Source organism: Panthera pardus, unplaced genomic scaffold (genome assembly GCF_024362965.1).
Source record: "Panthera pardus isolate Hobbes unplaced genomic scaffold, ASM2436296v1 HiC_scaffold_13, whole genome shotgun sequence".
NCBI lineage: Eukaryota > Metazoa > Chordata > Mammalia > Carnivora > Felidae > Panthera > Panthera pardus.
In genome coordinates, this window is record NW_026526688.1 from 17,729,900 (window position 1) to 17,747,750 (window position 17,851).

General features: G+C 39.7%; 1 protein-coding gene across 8 annotated transcripts in view; it reads right to left on the bottom strand.

The window, feature by feature from the left end:
- FAT1 (FAT atypical cadherin 1) overlaps positions 1-17,851 on the bottom strand; it is a 132,803-nt gene that overhangs the window by 74,062 nt on the left and 40,890 nt on the right. For all 8 annotated transcript variants that reach the window (XR_008421554.1, XM_053900899.1, XM_019422171.2 and 5 more), the window contains one exon: positions 4,869-5,183. Coding sequence is in view for 7 of the 8 variants with exons in the window: in XM_053900899.1 (XP_053756874.1) it covers positions 4,869-5,183 (315 nt within the window). In the remaining variant the exon portion in view is untranslated. The remainder of the gene's footprint in view (positions 1-4,868; positions 5,184-17,851) is intronic.

Consider the following 17,851-nt stretch of genomic DNA (forward strand, 5'->3'; position numbering starts at 1 on the left):
GCTAGCTGTGGACTCCTGGAGGGGATTTATTCTCCCTGAAGATCAAGAAGTCGTCTCTGCAGACATCCCCTCCTAGGAGCTGTCAGAATACAGAGATGTTAAGAGAAAGCAGCAATGCCACATTAATCACATTTCAGCAAGACATAACACCACAGCAGAGGGATCTTCCTTTGAGCGGCCCCCAGAGATAACGAAGGCTTCAAGGCTGCCCACAACAGCTCTAACCGACATCACTTCTTTATGTTTGCCTTCTTCTTTCTCCAAAACTATACTTTATGCCCAGACCTACAGTACTGGCTCAGGTATTCTAAAGGACATTCATTGCTTGCTGGTTAGCATGTCTCCTTATAGAAGATTTGCCCTAATCTAGAAGGGGGAGAAGAGACAGGAAAAATGAAAGCCTTTTAAAGTTTAGTTCACAAGCAATTTTAAATTGGGGGAGTTATATTCCTGAATTATCACAAGGCTTTAACTTGTAGATTTCGCTGTCTCCCAAGGTCTGTGAACTCCCCTGCTTCCACGCAAAGTTTCTTGACTCTGAAATCCTCCGCAGAAATGTTTATAAACTGCTAATCTTTCTTCTTTTGTATCTGACAGTGCCTGCTAAATTTTTAGCTCTTAGTTCTCTTTCATTTTATTTCACAAAAATGAAGCTAAACTTGGTTACCACTTGTGCAGTAAAAAACGTCTGCAAGTATGCTGTTTAAACAAGTCTGTGAGGAATCATTTACAGACACTCATTCCAGTCTTTATGTTCTTGTATAATCTCTTAGCCTTTTTCATAGGCTCAGGGTCCTGCACCCTATGCCCTAATGCTTCCGAAACATAGTTCTGAGATCCAACTTCTCTTTCTATGGTTAAATTTGTATATGGCCCAATTATTCTTTTTTAATTTACTTATTTTTTGGTCTTTATTTTATTCATTTTTTCATCATGATAAATGTACTCTTTAATCCTCATCACCTACTTCACCCACCCTGCACACACCTCTACTCTGGTAACCATCAGTTTGTTCTCTATAGTTAAGAGACTATTTTTTTGTTTTTTTTTTTTCTTTTCCTTTGCTCATTTTGTTACTTAAATTCCACGTGAGTGAGATCATATGGTATTTGCCCTTCTCTGACTTACTTAGCTTATCATGACACTCTCTACCTCCATCCATGGTATTGCAAATACAATATTTCATTTTTCATAGTGAATTAATATTCCTGTGTGTGTATGTATGTGTGTATCACTTCTTTATCCATTCATCTCTCAGTGAACAATGGGTACCTTCCATAATTTGGCTACTGTAAATAAAGTTGCAATAAAAATAGGGGTGCAAGTATCCCTAGTGTTTTTATATTTTTAGTGAATAAGTGTTTTTGTTGTTGTTGTTGTGGTTTTGTATTTTGGGGGGAAATACCCAGTAGTGCAATTGCTGGATCATCGGGTGGTTGTATTTTTAAATTTCTGAGGAACCTCCGTACTATTTTCCACCGTGGCTGCACCAGTTTACATTCCAACCAACAATGCCAGAAGGTTCATTTTTCTCCGCATCCTTGCCAACACTTTTTGTTTCTTGTGTTACTGATTTTAGCCATTCTGACAGGTGTAAGGTACCATCTCATTGTACTTCTGATTTGCATTTCCCTAATGATGAGTAATGTTGAGCATCTCTGCAGAGATCTATTGGCCATCCAGAGGTCTTCTTTGGAGAAATGTCTGTCCATGTCTTTTCATTTTGTTAACTGGACTATTTCGTTTGGGGGGTACTGAGTTGTATCAGTTCTGTACATATTTTGGATACTAGCCCTTTATCAGATAGGTCATTTGCGAATATCTTCTCCCATTCTGTAGGTTGCCTTTCAGTTTTGCTGTTTCCTCTGCTATACAGAACCTTTTTATTTTGATGTAGTCCCAACAGTTTACTTTTGTTTCTGTTTCCCTTCCCTCAGGAGACATATCCAGAAAGGAACTGCTATGGCCCATGTCAAAGAGGTTACTGTCTTGTGTTCTCTTCTAGGATTTTTATGGTTTCTGGTCTCAGATTTGAATCTTTAATCCATTTTGAATTGATTTTTGTGTACTGTATAAGAAAGTGGTCCAGTTTGGACAACACCATTTGTTGAAGGGACTGTCCTTTTTCCTTTGAATATTCTTTCCTGCCTTGTTGAAGACTGACCGTATAGTTGTGGGTTTCTTTCCGGTTTTCTATTCTGTTCCATTGATCTGTGTGGCTATTGTTGTACTGTCAAAACAGTACTGTTTTGATTACTACAGTTTTGTAATATAACTTCAAGTCTGGAACTGTGATGCCTCCAATTCTGTTATTCTTTTTCAAGATTGCTTTGGCTATTTGGGGTCTTTTGTGGTTCCATACAAATTTTAAAAGGACTGTTCTAGCTCTGTGAAAAATGCTGTTGGTATGATAGGGATTGCATGAAATGTGTAGACTGCTTTGGGTAGTATAGTCATTTTAGTAATACTTGTTCTTCTAATCCATGATCATGTAATGTCTTTCCATTTCATTGTGTCATCTTCAGGTTCTTTCATGTTTGACATGTGTTTGACAGTTTTCAGAGTACAGGTCTTTCACCTCTTTGCTCAGTTTTATCCCTAGGTATCTCATTATTTTGGGTGCAACTGTAAATGGGTTTGTTTCCTTAATTTCTCTTTCTGCGGCTTCATTATTGGTGTATAAAAATGCAACAGATTTCAGTACATGGATTTTGTATTCTGTGACTTTACTGAATTAGTCTATCAGTTCTAACAGTTTTTTGGTGGAGTCTTTAGGGTTTTCTATACATAGCATCATGTCATACCTGCAAATAGGGAGAGGAGAGTTTTACGTCTTCCTTACTAATTTGGATTTATTTGTTTGTTGTCTGATTGCTGAGGGCAGGACTTCCAATTCTATGTTGAAAAAAAGGGATGAAAGTGACAGCCTTGTCTTGTTCCTGACCTTGGGGGAAACAAGGACTCATCAAGGATGAGATTAGCTGTGGATTTTTCAACCAAGGACTTTATTATGTTGAGAGATGTTCCCTCTAGATCTACTTTGCAGAAGGTTGTTACCATGAATGGATGTTATACTCTGTCAGTTCAATCATTCTTAATAATTAATTACTAGGTTTATAAGTATCCAAACCTCACTCTTATTCTCTAGCAGAGACACATCAAAATTTAGCCAAAGAGCTAGACCATAATTAACCCAAGTAAAACTAACTCTCATACATTCAAAATAAATCTCGTACTTACATTTAATTTTCAACAATCAAGACAGACTCTATGAACGACAACGTTTAATTTTCAACAATCAAGACAGACTCTATGAATGACAAAACGTTTAAAAAAACCAACATTTTAACATGCTTTTTAAGAGACAATACATACATACTGATCTACCTGGTATCTTTGTACAGTCATTTTGGTACACAGATGCTGACCTCAAGCTTCCTTCTACCTTAAGAACTGCTTTCTTTGGGGGCAGCTGGGTGGCTCAGTTGGTTAAACATCCAACTTCAGCTCAGGTCATGATCTAATGGTTCGCGAGTTTGAGCCCTGCATAGGGCTTTGTGCTGACAGCTCAGAGCCTGGAGCCTGCTTCGGATTCTACGTCTGTCCTTCTGTCTACCTGTGTCTGTCTGTCTGTCTCTCTCTCTCTCTCTCTGCCCCTCCCCTGCTTGCTTGTGCTCCCTCTCAGAAATAAATAATAAAAACATTTTAAAAAAATTTTTAAAAAGAATTGCTTTTAAGTTTAACAAAGAACATTATGAAATAAGAATGGTAAGGATAGGAGATAATGGTAAGGGATAGCAAAGACTGGTAAGGAAGCAGAGAATGCCTCCTTAATTTTGATTTGTGTTTATTATACTTCCTTAATGTATCAAATAGACAACCCAGTGACTGAACAGGCCAACTCACCTAGAATAAGGGAAGACAAAATTAGCAAACACAGGATGGAGGTATGCACATATATTTCAGCCAATCCTCCCCTTCAGAATGTTCTGTTAACCACATTCTACCATAAAGTGCCACATCACTGAAACATCCCTAAGCTCAAAGGCCAGTGATCTATTTGATAAGAAGTTTCATTTCCTGCAAATAAACCGTCTTCTCAATTCATATGGTGGTTCTGTTTTAATGGTGATCAAGAAATCAACGAGTACAACAAAAATGATAGCTACATGGAAGCTCTTTTTCGTGTGAAATAACGCAAAAAAGAAGAACTAAGAAAAAAACAGAGGCGCTGTCAAATCTGTAAAAGAACAGAGTAAAAATTGACAAGGATTTTGGAAGAGGATTCTGGAGTTGAGGAGCTACCCACTTAGAAGTAGGGGGGGTTAGACACTGAGAAAAGAGAAAGGAAACTTGGTGTATCAGTTCAGGAAAGCAACTGCTGCCAGTCTGAAAATTGCTTAATCTTGATCCCCTACTGCCTACAGAGACAGAGCACTGCTTGATGGAAAAACTCCAAAACCACACAGAAAAATACTGAATTGTCAAATAAATTCCTTTGATAATTCTTCATAAAAAGCAGAGTTCAGAAAATGGGAATACTTAGCGGCAGCACAACTTGCAGGAAGTTTAGGATGTATCAATAATTTAGGAGCTGTTACTGAAACACTGTATTTGTTTTTTAACCTGGAAGTGAAATTCTACTAATGAGCAAAGTCATAAAATAGCTTCATAAAAACAATTTCAAACAATTTCAAAAAGAAACACAGCATTTGGACTAAATTTTCATCAGGAAATAAAGCCTTATTTTGAACAACCTGAAAAGGAAACAATTTACAAAAATAAAGTGGTAAATTAAGAAAATTCTTCATTTCCCCATATCAAGAAGCGTAAGCATGAACCTTTCACATAATACCATTAACACATACCTGTTTTAGGATGTATTGAAAAAAATCCTTGTGGATTTCCACTTGTAATTTTGTAGGTCAGCTTGTCATTAGAGCTAGAATCTGCATCAAATGCCTCTATTTGGACCACAGATACATCCTTGGGAGAATTTTCTATTATTTCTGGGTAATAAACAGGCTCTGATGTCTGTGGGGCGTTGTCATTGACGTCCTCGACCTCTATGTAGATCTCTATAAACGATGAGAGAGGCACGACACCCCGATCAGCTGCATAGACTGTTAGCCAGTAATGGGAGGTGGACTCCCGGTCAAGTCCGTCTGAGGTCTCTATGACACCTACAGAGAAAGAAGAAGACACGTCAACAACAACCACAAACTGCCACTTTGACCAAGTGTCAACCTCACTAACAACTCTCACTTAGCAAAGTCTTATGTGTCGTCAGAGCCGCAGGACCCTGGGCAAGTTGTCTGACCTCTCTGTGCCTCTGTTCCCTTCCTATAACATGGAAATAATTAAACGAACTAATACACACATTAACAATTAGAATAGTGTGTGGCATGTAGTATCGGCTATAAAGTCTCTGTCATTGTTGGTTTTAGGTGTCGGGCACTATGTGGACACGATACAAATATTCTATCTGTTAAGTGTCCAAACAACCCAGCGAGATGGGCACTGAGAGACCATCTAATGGCCCGATGCTCTGTTTCCACAGATGAAATTTATGACCACTTGAGATTTGCTGATTTTCCCAGAGGTTCCCAGAGAAAAAATCAAAAAGCTGTGGCCCAGATCAGGGTCCCCACTCTCTAGCACCCCGGTACCCACGCTGCATTCGCTTGTCCACTGCTATGGTTTAGACAATGAGGCTGCGGCAACACTTCTCGACACATCTCAGTTTGGAGCACACACCCCTTACGGCGGCTAACAAAACAGAGTACAGTATTTCAAAATCCAGAACAAGGGTTTGCCCAAGTCTCCTGCGCACTGAAAGAAACCCTTCAGTTTCTTTTACTTCCCTTAGGCAAATGGCAAGACAACCAGGGTGCTAAACACAGAAATTCTCCCGCTGCTAGGAGCTCCACAAGGGCAAAGGCCACATCCCTCTTAAATGCCAGTTTACCCTGCTCCTTACCCAGAGGCCAGTAATTATTTATCAAATGAACAAACAACAATGAATAGATGACTTAACTGAAGTTGGCACAAAGTCCCTCAACTGGGATCCAAACTAGAACATGTTTCTTACTAAGTCAACTAGTGATACAGGAGTTCTGTAATTACAAAGGAGAGGGTGAAAGTGTCTGTAACGTTTTGGCCCAGCCATTGAAACCAGTTGAAACCTTACTTAATCTCAGGATTAACCACTTCCCAGGATGATGATCAAGTAGAAATAGCCATTTCTCTTAGCAAATCCCACTTTTTTACTCAATGGTGTGATCCTGTCCTTTTGCTCTCCCCAAATACATCCTTGCAGTTTTTTCTTCTGCATTAATATCATTCCGAACTAATGCTATTTGTAAGGATTCTACACTACGGTTCCAGGCTGGACTTTGGAAATCCTACAACTCTAGAATTACTAAAGTTTCCCATTTAATGCACAATGCTATGGGAAAAATAAGAGATGTCAATTTGATCTGCACTCAGAAATGAAAGAGTATTTATCTCAACCAAGCATAAATCTGTATTTTTTACTTTTTGATCATTGCATAAATGTAAATCTTTACTTATTTGAAATAATATCAGAAAAACTCATTTATTTTAAATGTCAGATAATCACATCTAACACTTCCCAAAAGACTTACGAGTTATAAATACCAAACTTAACTAAATATTAAAACATGAAAGAGATGATCATGAAATGAGTATCACTATCCAGAAAGCATTGTAGTTATTTACAACTGTTTCATTAATTCTTAGCAAACCCTCAAAATGGATCTGTAATACTCCTAGAAATAACGAATAAAGCCTCACAACTCTCAAATAAAAAGGAGCTAGGGGTGCCTGGGTGGCTCAGTCGGTTGAGCATCTGACTTCAGCTCAGGTCATGATCTTGCGGTCCCTGAGTTTGAGCCCCGCATCGGGCTCTGTGCTGACAGCTGCTTGGATTCTGTGTCTCCCTCTCTTCCTCTCTCAAAAACAAACATTCGGAAGAAAAAAAAAAAAAAAAAAAAAAGGAGATATCAGGTCTCCCTATGCAACAGAGACAACTGTCAGATAAATTCAACATGTTTTCCTTCTTGTCTGGTCCCAACATAGTCTATGCTTACTCAATCTGTCCAATAAATTAGTAAAATTCTACCTGTTTTTAGTCTGAAAGAGGGTCCTTAATGACCAAGGGAAAATAATCTTTTCCAGTTTCTCTTTTTCATCAAGGCATGCAGAGGAAGTCAGGGAATAACGACGTTTTCTCTACTAGGACTAAACATTGACAAATGAGCGTACATATGTTCCTCCCGTATTCTGCCATTAAAATGTAACATAATTCATTTGACAGGTGAAGTATTAGCAAATTTCAAGAAGACAGCTACCTGGTGCTTGTAATCCTCCTCTTTCTGGTTCTAATACTCAATAATTCATGCTGCTATCCACTTAGTAAAATCGGGCCCCTCTAAATGTGATCTGCAGGCATTTAAAAACTGATAATTACAGAAACAAATTAGTTCAGTGTTTACTATATGCCACGCACTATGCTGTCTTACATGTGCTACTTTCTTTAGTCTTTACATCCAACCTGACTACACGTGTGGTGTTATTATCCCCATACCGCAGATGAAAAACTAAGATTAAGAGGTGAACTTTCCCAGGCTCATAGCAAATGGCTGAGCTGGAGTTCAAACACTCTGAATCTCTGATGTCGGTGCCAACGAAGTGCCGTCAGTCTTAGGGCTAGCGTGACCAACGCATGGTCAACAAAAATGTTTTTAATCGAGAGTGAACAGTGCACACACGTGCATGCGCGTGAGCACAAGAGGAGGAGGAGCAGAGGAGGAACCCCAAGCAGGCTCCATGCCATCAGCGCAGATCCCGGCGCGGGCTTCAAACCCATGAACTGTGAGATCGTGTCCTGAGCCAAGAGCAAGAGTAGGATGCTTATTATCTGACTGGGCCACCCAGGTGCCCCAGTAATTAAAATACTAAATATGCGTAAGTGGGATGCTCAGATGTTCTTATTTCATGAATTCAGGACTGTATATATTTCCATCACATAGTGATTGGTAAGATGCTTATGCTTTGATGTATTTTGATTACATCCCTGTAAAAAAAAAAAAAAATGATTTAATACAGCTCCGAGATAACAATAAAGTGAATTTCTGACTGCCAGAGAGAAAGGAGGGCACGCTGAGTCATCCCTTCTAACCAAAATGCTCAAATTCATAACCATTCAACTCAGTTTACCGTGTTTGCAATACTACAGTATTTACAAGAGAAGTACACAAAAGGCTTCACTAGGTGCTTTACATGCATGAAATCACACGACACAAACTGTAAGATGTTCATCTCGGCTTCACAAACGAGAAAGAGGACACACTTTTCCAAGCCTTAGAGTGGCTAAGAAACATAGGAGGTGGAAGCAGGATCTCAACCCCCAGACGGACTCCAGAACTCTGAGTCTCCACCACAGGCTGCACTGTCATGATCACACGCTCCACGGCACCAAGGAAACTGGGGGCCGTGAGGGACTGATGCCACGAGGAGAGGCTACAGGTTTTCTCCTGCTTAAATAAGGGTCCTTCCCCACACTTAAAGGACAATAAAAGAAGATTCAAGGATTCCGCTTGGTCACAGAAGTTCAGGCTGCGGTGCCTAAGTACTATTCTAACTGCTGCTTGTAATTCTAAGCACTATTTTAAAAGCATAAAAAGTAGGTGGGAAAAGACCATACGCATGCAAAATTATTTTATGTTCTGCTTGTTCGTCTGTCTGCTCAGTCACAAGACACACAGCCCCTTAGGAACCCCGGGCAGAAACTTCTGAAGCAGGCATAAAGCGCTGCACTGAGCGCCATCTTCAACCTAGGGAGAGGAGACCAGTGGCCCAGGAACGGCTGGGAGCAGTGCAGAGAACACAGGAAGAGTAGCAGATCCAGCCTTGGCAGCCGCAAAATCACAGCAATGGACTGGAAACCCCTTAGCAACCCAGCAGCTCAACTCCCTTGTTTTTAAAGAAAGTTGAAAGGATTTGCCCAAGTTTACAAAAGCTAAACCGGTACGGAGTTTAGAATCCAGAATGAGGTACCTCCTCGGTCAGGGGGGGCTCATTAGAAATGGTCATGATTTACAGAGGTCTCGGCCTCTGAGACGACCAACAGACCCACTGACCACAAGCAGCGTCCACTCTTCCGGTCGTGGTGTTCGTACCCCTAGCCTTTGTCACCCTTCTCTACCAGGTGCTTCCTGTAGCCGCAAACAGCACGGATAGGTGGACTTCTTCTACAACCTCAGCAGGACCTTCATTCCTAAAAGAGAATCTTCAAAATTTCACCCTGTGGACTTCGAGTCTGTACCTTCGACGCCAGAAAACAACAACTAAGCCTCCCGGCCAGCACAGAGAAATAAGCCTACTGTGCCATCCTCAAAACTCCACCTCACTCCTACTTCTATCCATGACCCTCCACCAACCAACTTCCAAAAACTACTTTTTTGCGCCCTAGGTTATAAATTCTCCTCTCCTGAAGCAAGTTTCAAGGAACCAACAAAATCTTAAATATCAAACCCCAGTTTTTCAGACACTTCTCACTAACATCTACCACAGCAGTACCACGCTTATTCGGCATATGTGTACGTCCACACGCACACACTCTTCGTCTGTGGCCTTCCGCCTGTTTACGAACTTCTCCCCTACTTTCTCTGCCATCTCTGCTCCTATTTTTTATTTCCGCTTTCACTTTCCGAGAGAGGAACGACAGCATGCGACCAGACGATCCCCAAGCCCGGGCTGTGAAAGACAGAAGCGGTAGCCGGGGCTTTCCGCAGAGCTTCCTCCCGCCAGACAAGGAGAGATCGATGCTCTGAGAGAAAAGGCCAGTGAGCACGGTAATAGGCGAGCACCACCTTTCTCATCATGAGGTTATGGCACAGAAGCAGGAGACAAGGTAGGGGTGCTGCTTCCTGATCCCGGGGCGTATATGTTGAGTACGGAGACAAGTTTAGACAAGCCTGTTATATGCGCCACCCAGCAATGTTACAAGGAATCATTCCTTTGCTTTAATGAAACATGACAGAAGCAATAACTGACTAGCTTTCCAACCTCAAGAATACAATGAAGACATTTTCAAGAAAAGTTGTTAATAAGCTGAAAAATTTGAAAGAAGCCGGAAATCTGGAGCTATTAAAGTAAAAATATTTATCATTCCAAACATACCCGCTAGGATTGCAGAGCCACCACCAGATGTCACTATGGAAACTGACTTTAAATGTGCATGCAGTGGAACTAGACTGAAAGGGGAAAAAAAAAATACAATGTAATTGTTAAAAAAAAGAGTTTGGCCGATGTGGCTGAAAATACAGCTCACAGCAAAATGTCTTTCTAGAAGATTCGTCATTTTCCACGGACAGTAATTAGGTACTCATGTTGTCATTCCATAGTCCAATTATTCAATGGGTACAAGGTACAACGCCTGGATGGCTCAGTCGGTTAAGCATGCGACGTCCGCTCAGGTCATGATCTCACAGTTCGTGGGTTTGTGCTGAGCTGTCAGCACAGAGCCTGGAGCCTGCTTTGGATTCCCTCCCTCCCTCTCTCTCTCTGCCCCTTCCCCACTCATGCTCTGTGTCTGTCTCAAAAAAAAAATAAAAAACATTAAAAAATAATTTAAAAAAAAAACAAAAACAGGGTACAGGGTACAGTTAAGTACAGTTGCTTAAGCCAATGATCCTAAAGTAGTAAAGGGTTTCCAGGAATAATTAATTCCTACTATCCACCACTGAGGCTAATGATGATGTTAACTTGAATATGCCCTCAAAGAGGAAAGGCCAGCATTCGCTGCAGCTGACAAGGTGGAACAGGATGCTTTCAACACATTTTTAAGGCAAAAGTAAAATTCTATGTAGTCACTATACTGCCAAAAAATAATTTAACTAACTCAAATTTCCATGGTCACAGAACATCTTTCTCCCTGGAATTTTCCTATTTTCTTTGTTTAACAGGTCTTGGCCCCTTATCCAGCCCCAGTGCCAAAGTTTCAACAAAACCTTGCTATTTCAGATTCTTCAGCAACTCCAACTCAAAAATACTTATAATCTTTTTTTTTTTTTTTTTTTACTTTTCTGGAACCAAACTTAAGGCAGCAATTGTATGAAAAGCCTCTTTAGTCAATCACAAGAAAAACTTAAAACATAAAATAGAGTTTCGGATAATATTTTTCCTACAGACAGTAAGTGACTAACTACCCCTTCCTCCAATTCTGTAGTCTCATCATGTACAGAGTAACTCTTCTGGAGATAAATGTTTTCCCAAATATAACAACAATACACACTAGAGATGCAATATGTATGTATCTGACATTAATCCACAAAGGTTACTCAAGTGGTTAATTTTTTCCTAATTATGGTAAAATCAGAAGTCTCATAGTTGTCATATTAAATATGCTGCTACAAGACATTCTGCTTTGAAATTACATGTAAAAAGTAGACTATGATTTCCCTATTAAAATGCAAACCCTTTCAGAGCAGGGATGTTTTGCCAGGTGAATAGTGGGTACTTGTTAAGCATGTGTTGAAAAGAATGCCCATCATCAACAACTTAAGTCTGAGAAACACTCACAGCCAAGAGGAGCCAGGGGAGACAGGACAACTAAATGCAAGGTAGGAAACTGGAGAGGATCCTAGACCAGAAAAAGCACATCAGGAGGGAAAAAAATAAAAAATAAAAAAGCTAAGGAAATATGAGTGAACCCCAGGCTGTAGTTAATAAGAATGTATCAATATTGGTTCACTAGTTATAACAGATATACTAATGTAAGATGTCAATGGGGAAACTGTAAGTGTAGGAGCTATATGGAAACTGTACTATCTGCTCAATTTTTCTGCAGATCTACTTAAATTTGTTTCCTTCAAGTAATGAAACTTTAATGAAAATGAGATAAATTCAAAAAACAGTAAATTACATATATATACATACACACATACATATGTGTGTATGTATATATATGTAAGTCAAATTAAACAAAAAATTTATAAAGAGAGCAGAGAAGGGAGGCAGAGGTGGGGGAGAGAGAGGGACTCTTAAGCAGGCTCCACTCAGCACAGAGCCCAATGAGGGACTCGATCCCACAATCCTGGGGTCATGACCTGAGCCAAAATCAAGAGTCGGACGCTCAACCGACTGAACCTCCCAGGAGCCCCTCGTTTTTTTGTTTTGTTTTGTTTTTTGTTTTTAAGTAAGCTCTATACCCAATGTGAGGCTTGAACTCATGACCCCAAGATCAGGAGTGGCAAGCTCTACTGACTGAGCCAGCCAGGCGTCCCTGTAAATCAAAATTTTAAATGCCTGAGACCACACAAAGTAAATATCCCATGCTTTTGCTAATAAAAAGAAAGGTCAAAGTAAATAAAATCAACAGCATCCCTCATGGGCCTAGCAAACTGCTCGGCAGTTTCCTAGCACATGGAACAGTTGGATAGATGTCTCTCTGCCCTCTTACAGCTAAAGACCAAGTCAGTCATGTCGTACAATTATCTTTTCAGATTAAAGACATGGCACTATTACCATGACCTGACCTTTCAAAATCAATGACATGCTGTATCATTTGATGAGAAGCCGTTTGTGGTTGGAATCACAGCAAGCTCACCGAAATGTTAATAATGATGCCGATGATAACATTATAACCGCAAATACATATACACAGCTCATGACGTGCTGGACACTACTTTGAACACTTCCCGTATATTAACTTATTTGATCTTCACAGTAACTCTAAGTGTTAGGTAATATGATCAACCCTATTTCACAGGGGAGGGAACAGTGTGAACAACTTGCCCAAAGTCACAGCTTGCTCATGGTGGAACTAGGATTCAATGCCAAGGAGACTGGCTTCAGATAATCATGCTGTAGCACCTCCCAGTCTCTGGCATTCTCTAATTAGAGGGAAGCATGAAAGCAACTGAACACAGCCTGCAGTTTCCAGAGAAAAAGCCCTGGCTTCAATGGAATATAATGACCAGATGGAAAAAAAAAATGGTTTTGCTGTCTTCACAACATTTGGGGTTCTAGGTGAAGTATCTGATGCTACAAAAATTCTGTTGTTCTGTGCCATTAAGACATTAAGCACATTCCGTAGTTTCAGGAGAGAAAGGAAACTAGTGTAATATAAAACAGTACATATGATACAGCTTTAAAAAAAGGTATGTGTATTAATTACACAGAAATGTCAGTGATCTACAAGTTAAGGAAACAAATGAGAAAGAAATCTTTATGAAGTACATAAAGTATGACCTTGGTTCTGTTTAGTTCTGAGTTAAAAATAAGAAACACACAACACACAATTATACGTGCAGGGAAAGATAAAGGTCTACAAATAAACAAGGTAATGGAGAGACAATAAAGAAAATCAACTCAATGAACCGAATTTTTAAATTTCTGTAACAATGACTGTTAAGCTGTATTTAAAATGTGCATGAAAAATGACAAACCGTTAAGTATGAGCAGTCCTGTAGAGGTTGTGCTAGAATAACCTTCATATTATATTTTCCCTTTATATTTTTTTGATATACTTTCATTTCCAAGTATTTTAACGGTTTCATTTCATCTAAATAGATGGGGTAACAACAGTCTATTCAGTCTGACAGTTTCAACAATTAAAATTCAAAAGTATTTATATGTGAAACTTACAAAGTTTTAGGTAGGTCTAGGAAATTCTAAAATTATATTGCTCAGAGGTAGGTCATAAATTAATGATTAAAAGGAAAGCTTTTTATGCAGTAACTGCCAATCTGTTTTTTCGTTATTTAAACTGCCTATTTACATCATCTTAATTAAAATGGAGATCTAACAACTCTTTCCATTAAAATTGTTGCAGTAACTTTAAAATTAACTGAGGAGGCTTTCTGACTTGCAAACTTACTAAAACATATTAAGTTCATAATCAGATTTTAAGCATCATGTTTCAAGTCCAAGGATTTCTTCAGCTTTGCAAAGAGTCAGTCCCATGGCAAGTTCTGCTAAACCATGTTTTCATGCTTTGTTGAGAAATGATTCCAACTTCTGACTTCCATGTCAGAGTCATTAGTGTTGTTAATGAGGGCTTTCATGGATAAGCTCTCTTAAAGAGGATCATCCTTGGATATCAAAAGTATCACCTGAAGACATACTCATTGGATAAAACTACATACACAAGACAGACTTTGGAGGAATTAAAATTCAAAAGATACAGTTCACACACCAATGGTAATGTTTCTAGCAGTTTGTTCTGTATGTTAGAAGTTGTACAAGTTCAATATTGATTATTTTTTCCACATTCTATTTCTTGGATGCACACTCAGCAAGTGCTTTATATATGCCACATATTTAATCCTCACAGTTAATTCTGGAAGCTCGGCAGTCTTTCCTCATGCTTCGTATGCAGAGGTTTTCGAGCTGAAAAGTCACTGTTCCAGGCATTTACTCACCATAAGGGGAATACATTAATCAACGAATTCATTAGTGAATTGTCTTACCAGTTAGCCATCATTGCACTTACATATAATAACTTGATTAAGCCTCAAAAGTTAATTGCCTTGAGCTACCCAACTAGTTGCAGAGAAGAAAAAATCTAAAACCTGGCCTACGAGCTCTAGAGCCCAAAGTCCTATGCAACAGAGTACCTCCCTCTGCCTTTCTTACTCCTATGGGGTAGCAGGGCTGTGATTCAACAAGGGATGCCTGCCTCTCAAGGCCTGGCTCTTTTCTTGTAAGCCTGTGTAGGTGACCTTCATTAATCTATGTCTATCAATGAAAAGAAAAACTAACACATAACAAAAGTTTACCGGCGTTTGGCCATGGAAGGAGGAATGACAGGATTTAAAAAGTATAAACCCAACCAAATGTGGGCCAAACAGACTCCTACTCAAAGTTCAAAAATCCCACCTAAGTTTAGGATAAAAAAGGAAAAAGGACATAAAATAGGATCTACGCTGCTCTGTATTCAGAAAGTTGGTACACAGCTGACCTTTGAAGTACATGGAAATGCAAGGATCCCCGCTCATACGTGGATCTTCTCCAACAAATGCAGTACAGTGCTGTAAATGTATATTCTCTTCCTGATGATTTTCTTAACCTTTTTATTTCTCTAGGGTGATTTACTGTAAGCAAACCATATATAATACATGTAGCACAAAAATGTGTTAAATCGACTATTTATGTCATCAGCAAGGCTTCTGGTCAACAGTAGACTATTAGCAGTTTTAGGGGAGTCAAGTTATATGTGCATTTTCAACCATGAGGGGGCGCGGTCGGCGCTCCCAGTCTGCACATTGTTCAGGGGTCAACCGGATTTTCCTTCTTGCTACATACAAGTTCAGACTAAATTTATATTACACGCAACACAATAGGTGGTACGTAAGGCATCCTGTAATACTGAAGATCACTACGAGGGTATCGTAAGTGAGCTGTGAGCGCAGTTAAAATACGGAGCAGTGGGTGGGAGATCCAGAACTCCAAATGCTAAGCCAGCTGTAAAGTTGTGCGTCAGACAAAAACAGGTATTTTAAGGATCACCCCTCTTTGGAAAAGAAATCTGTGACTTTTTTTATCTAGTCCCAATATTTTTTTTTTTAATTTTTTTTTTAACGTTTTATTTATTTTTGAGACAGGGAGAGACAGAGCATGAACAGGGAGGGTCAGAGAGAGGGAGACACAGAATCCGAAACAGGCTCCAGGCTCTGAGCTGTCCGCACAGAGCCCGACGCGGGGCTCGAATTCACGGACTGCGAGATCATGACCCGAGCCGAAGTCGGCCGCTTAAGCGACTGAGCCACCCAGGCGCCCCTAGTCCCAATATTTAAACAACAGGTTTTTAAAGAACTTTATCCTATGATTTCCTCTTCATTAAAAATGATTTTACGTTGCTTATAGTGGCCTGGATCTTGCTAGAAATTAATCTTGAAACTGGCGTTATTGATTTACACGTTCTTTCATTCATTCAACAAACATAGGGTTCCTACTGTTTGCCAAGCATGGTATGAGGTGCTAAGGAAACCAAGAGTAGTAAAACAGGGTCCTGTGAGAAAGACAGTTAAATAAAAGAGGAATTTATTCTATGGAACAGTGGAGAGAGAGGGGGAAGAAAGCACAAGTATTTGAGAAGGGCAACACAGTAATTTAACAACTATTTAATATTTTCTATTTGTTTTATAAATATTTTTCATACAAAGGTCAAATAAATCTTTTCTTAGGTTTATGAGTCCCTGCCTGAATTTTATAATGCAACATGTAATTAAGTTAATTAAAAAATAAATAAATCGTAACAGGAGCTCCTGGGTGGCTCAGTTAAGAGTCCAACTCTTGATTTTGGCTCAGGTCACGATCTCAGGGTTCGCGGAGATCCACTGTCAGCGCAGAGCCTGCTTGGGATTCTCTCTCCGCCCTTCCCCTCCTCCCCCCCCCCCCCCCCCCCCGCCTGTCAATAAGTAAACTTTAAAAAAACAGAATGCCCAATCCATTTTGTGAGCAGAGACGGGGAGAGGAGGCGGATACACACCAAAACGGTGGGCTATAGGGGTGAGTGAATTTTTTCTTTGTGTTAATATTTTCCAATTTTCCTACAAGAAATACATATGCATTGCAAAAAATTATTTTTGTAAACCTACACATATAGAGGATTGATCCAAAGTGTATCCAAGAGAACTTAAGAAATCTCAGAAATGTAAAAGCAACCTTTCAAAGTGAAGACTGCCTTACAGGTTTCCATAAGCCGAGTAACAGCTGCCTGAAACATTTGTACTGCAGAGTATGCTTTAGCATGAAGAAGACAAGGCACTATTCAGTGATTAAAATGTCAGTTGACGTGACTCCGCCTCACGCCCCACTCCTTCCAGCGCTCCCTGGCTAAAGAAGGAAAGGAATGAGATTCCTCCGCTACAGTCAAGTATTACGCCGGCCACTGTATAAACACAGCTCTTTCCAAAAGAGACAGCTGTCTCCAGAGTCCTAGAATGCACAAGGCTCGTAGAAGAGCAAGTTTTCCTTTTTCTAAGGTTTGTTTAGGCTTCCATAAAACAGATCCTAAATACAGAAAACTGCACCTATTTATTTTTCTTAAAACAAAACCTGAGACCCACATGCAGTTCAGCTAAGCCAAAAGGAAGGCATGTTTTACATGAACTGAACACCGGTTGAAGCAAATACCCTGTATAAACCACCCCCCCTTTCCTATCACCCCAAAGTCGCGTTTTTCTCCATTTTTGATTAAAAAAAAAAAAAGTTCTCTGTTAAATTGCATTTTAACTACAAAGCAGTTTTTCAGTTTTAAAAATGCAAATTATTTTACAAATGTAAAAGGTATAATTCAGAAGCAGTATTCAGCTACTTGAAATCTTCGGTGTGCTGCCAAACCCAATCCTACAAGAACTCAGAAACTTAAGCTACGCCTCAATTTCCTCACATGTAAAATGAGGAAAACAGATATAAGGACTAAGCGATTAGCATAAAAATAAAGGCAATTCCTGCTAATCATCTACCGTGATGCTTGAGAAACTGAAGCAAAGTCAAGATTTAGGAAGATTCTAACCAGAAGTGTAACACCTTCATCCCTAACCTCTAGCTAACACAAACCACATTATGATGAGGCAGTGTCTGAAAGAGACTATCAGAGTCACTTAAAGAACAAGTGACTAAAATACCCCTAAGCATTCTGAACTGAATATTGTAGAGCAAAAGAAATTCAGACGTCTACGGCAACATTTTCAAATAGACATAAGTTATTTCCAGCGACAGTGAAACCTTCCACGTGCACAGCACGCACCAGTCCTGCTCAAGTGGCCACTGAGATCTGACATAAGCTCTCCCCTGAACCCCAATCAAGTACAGAGGG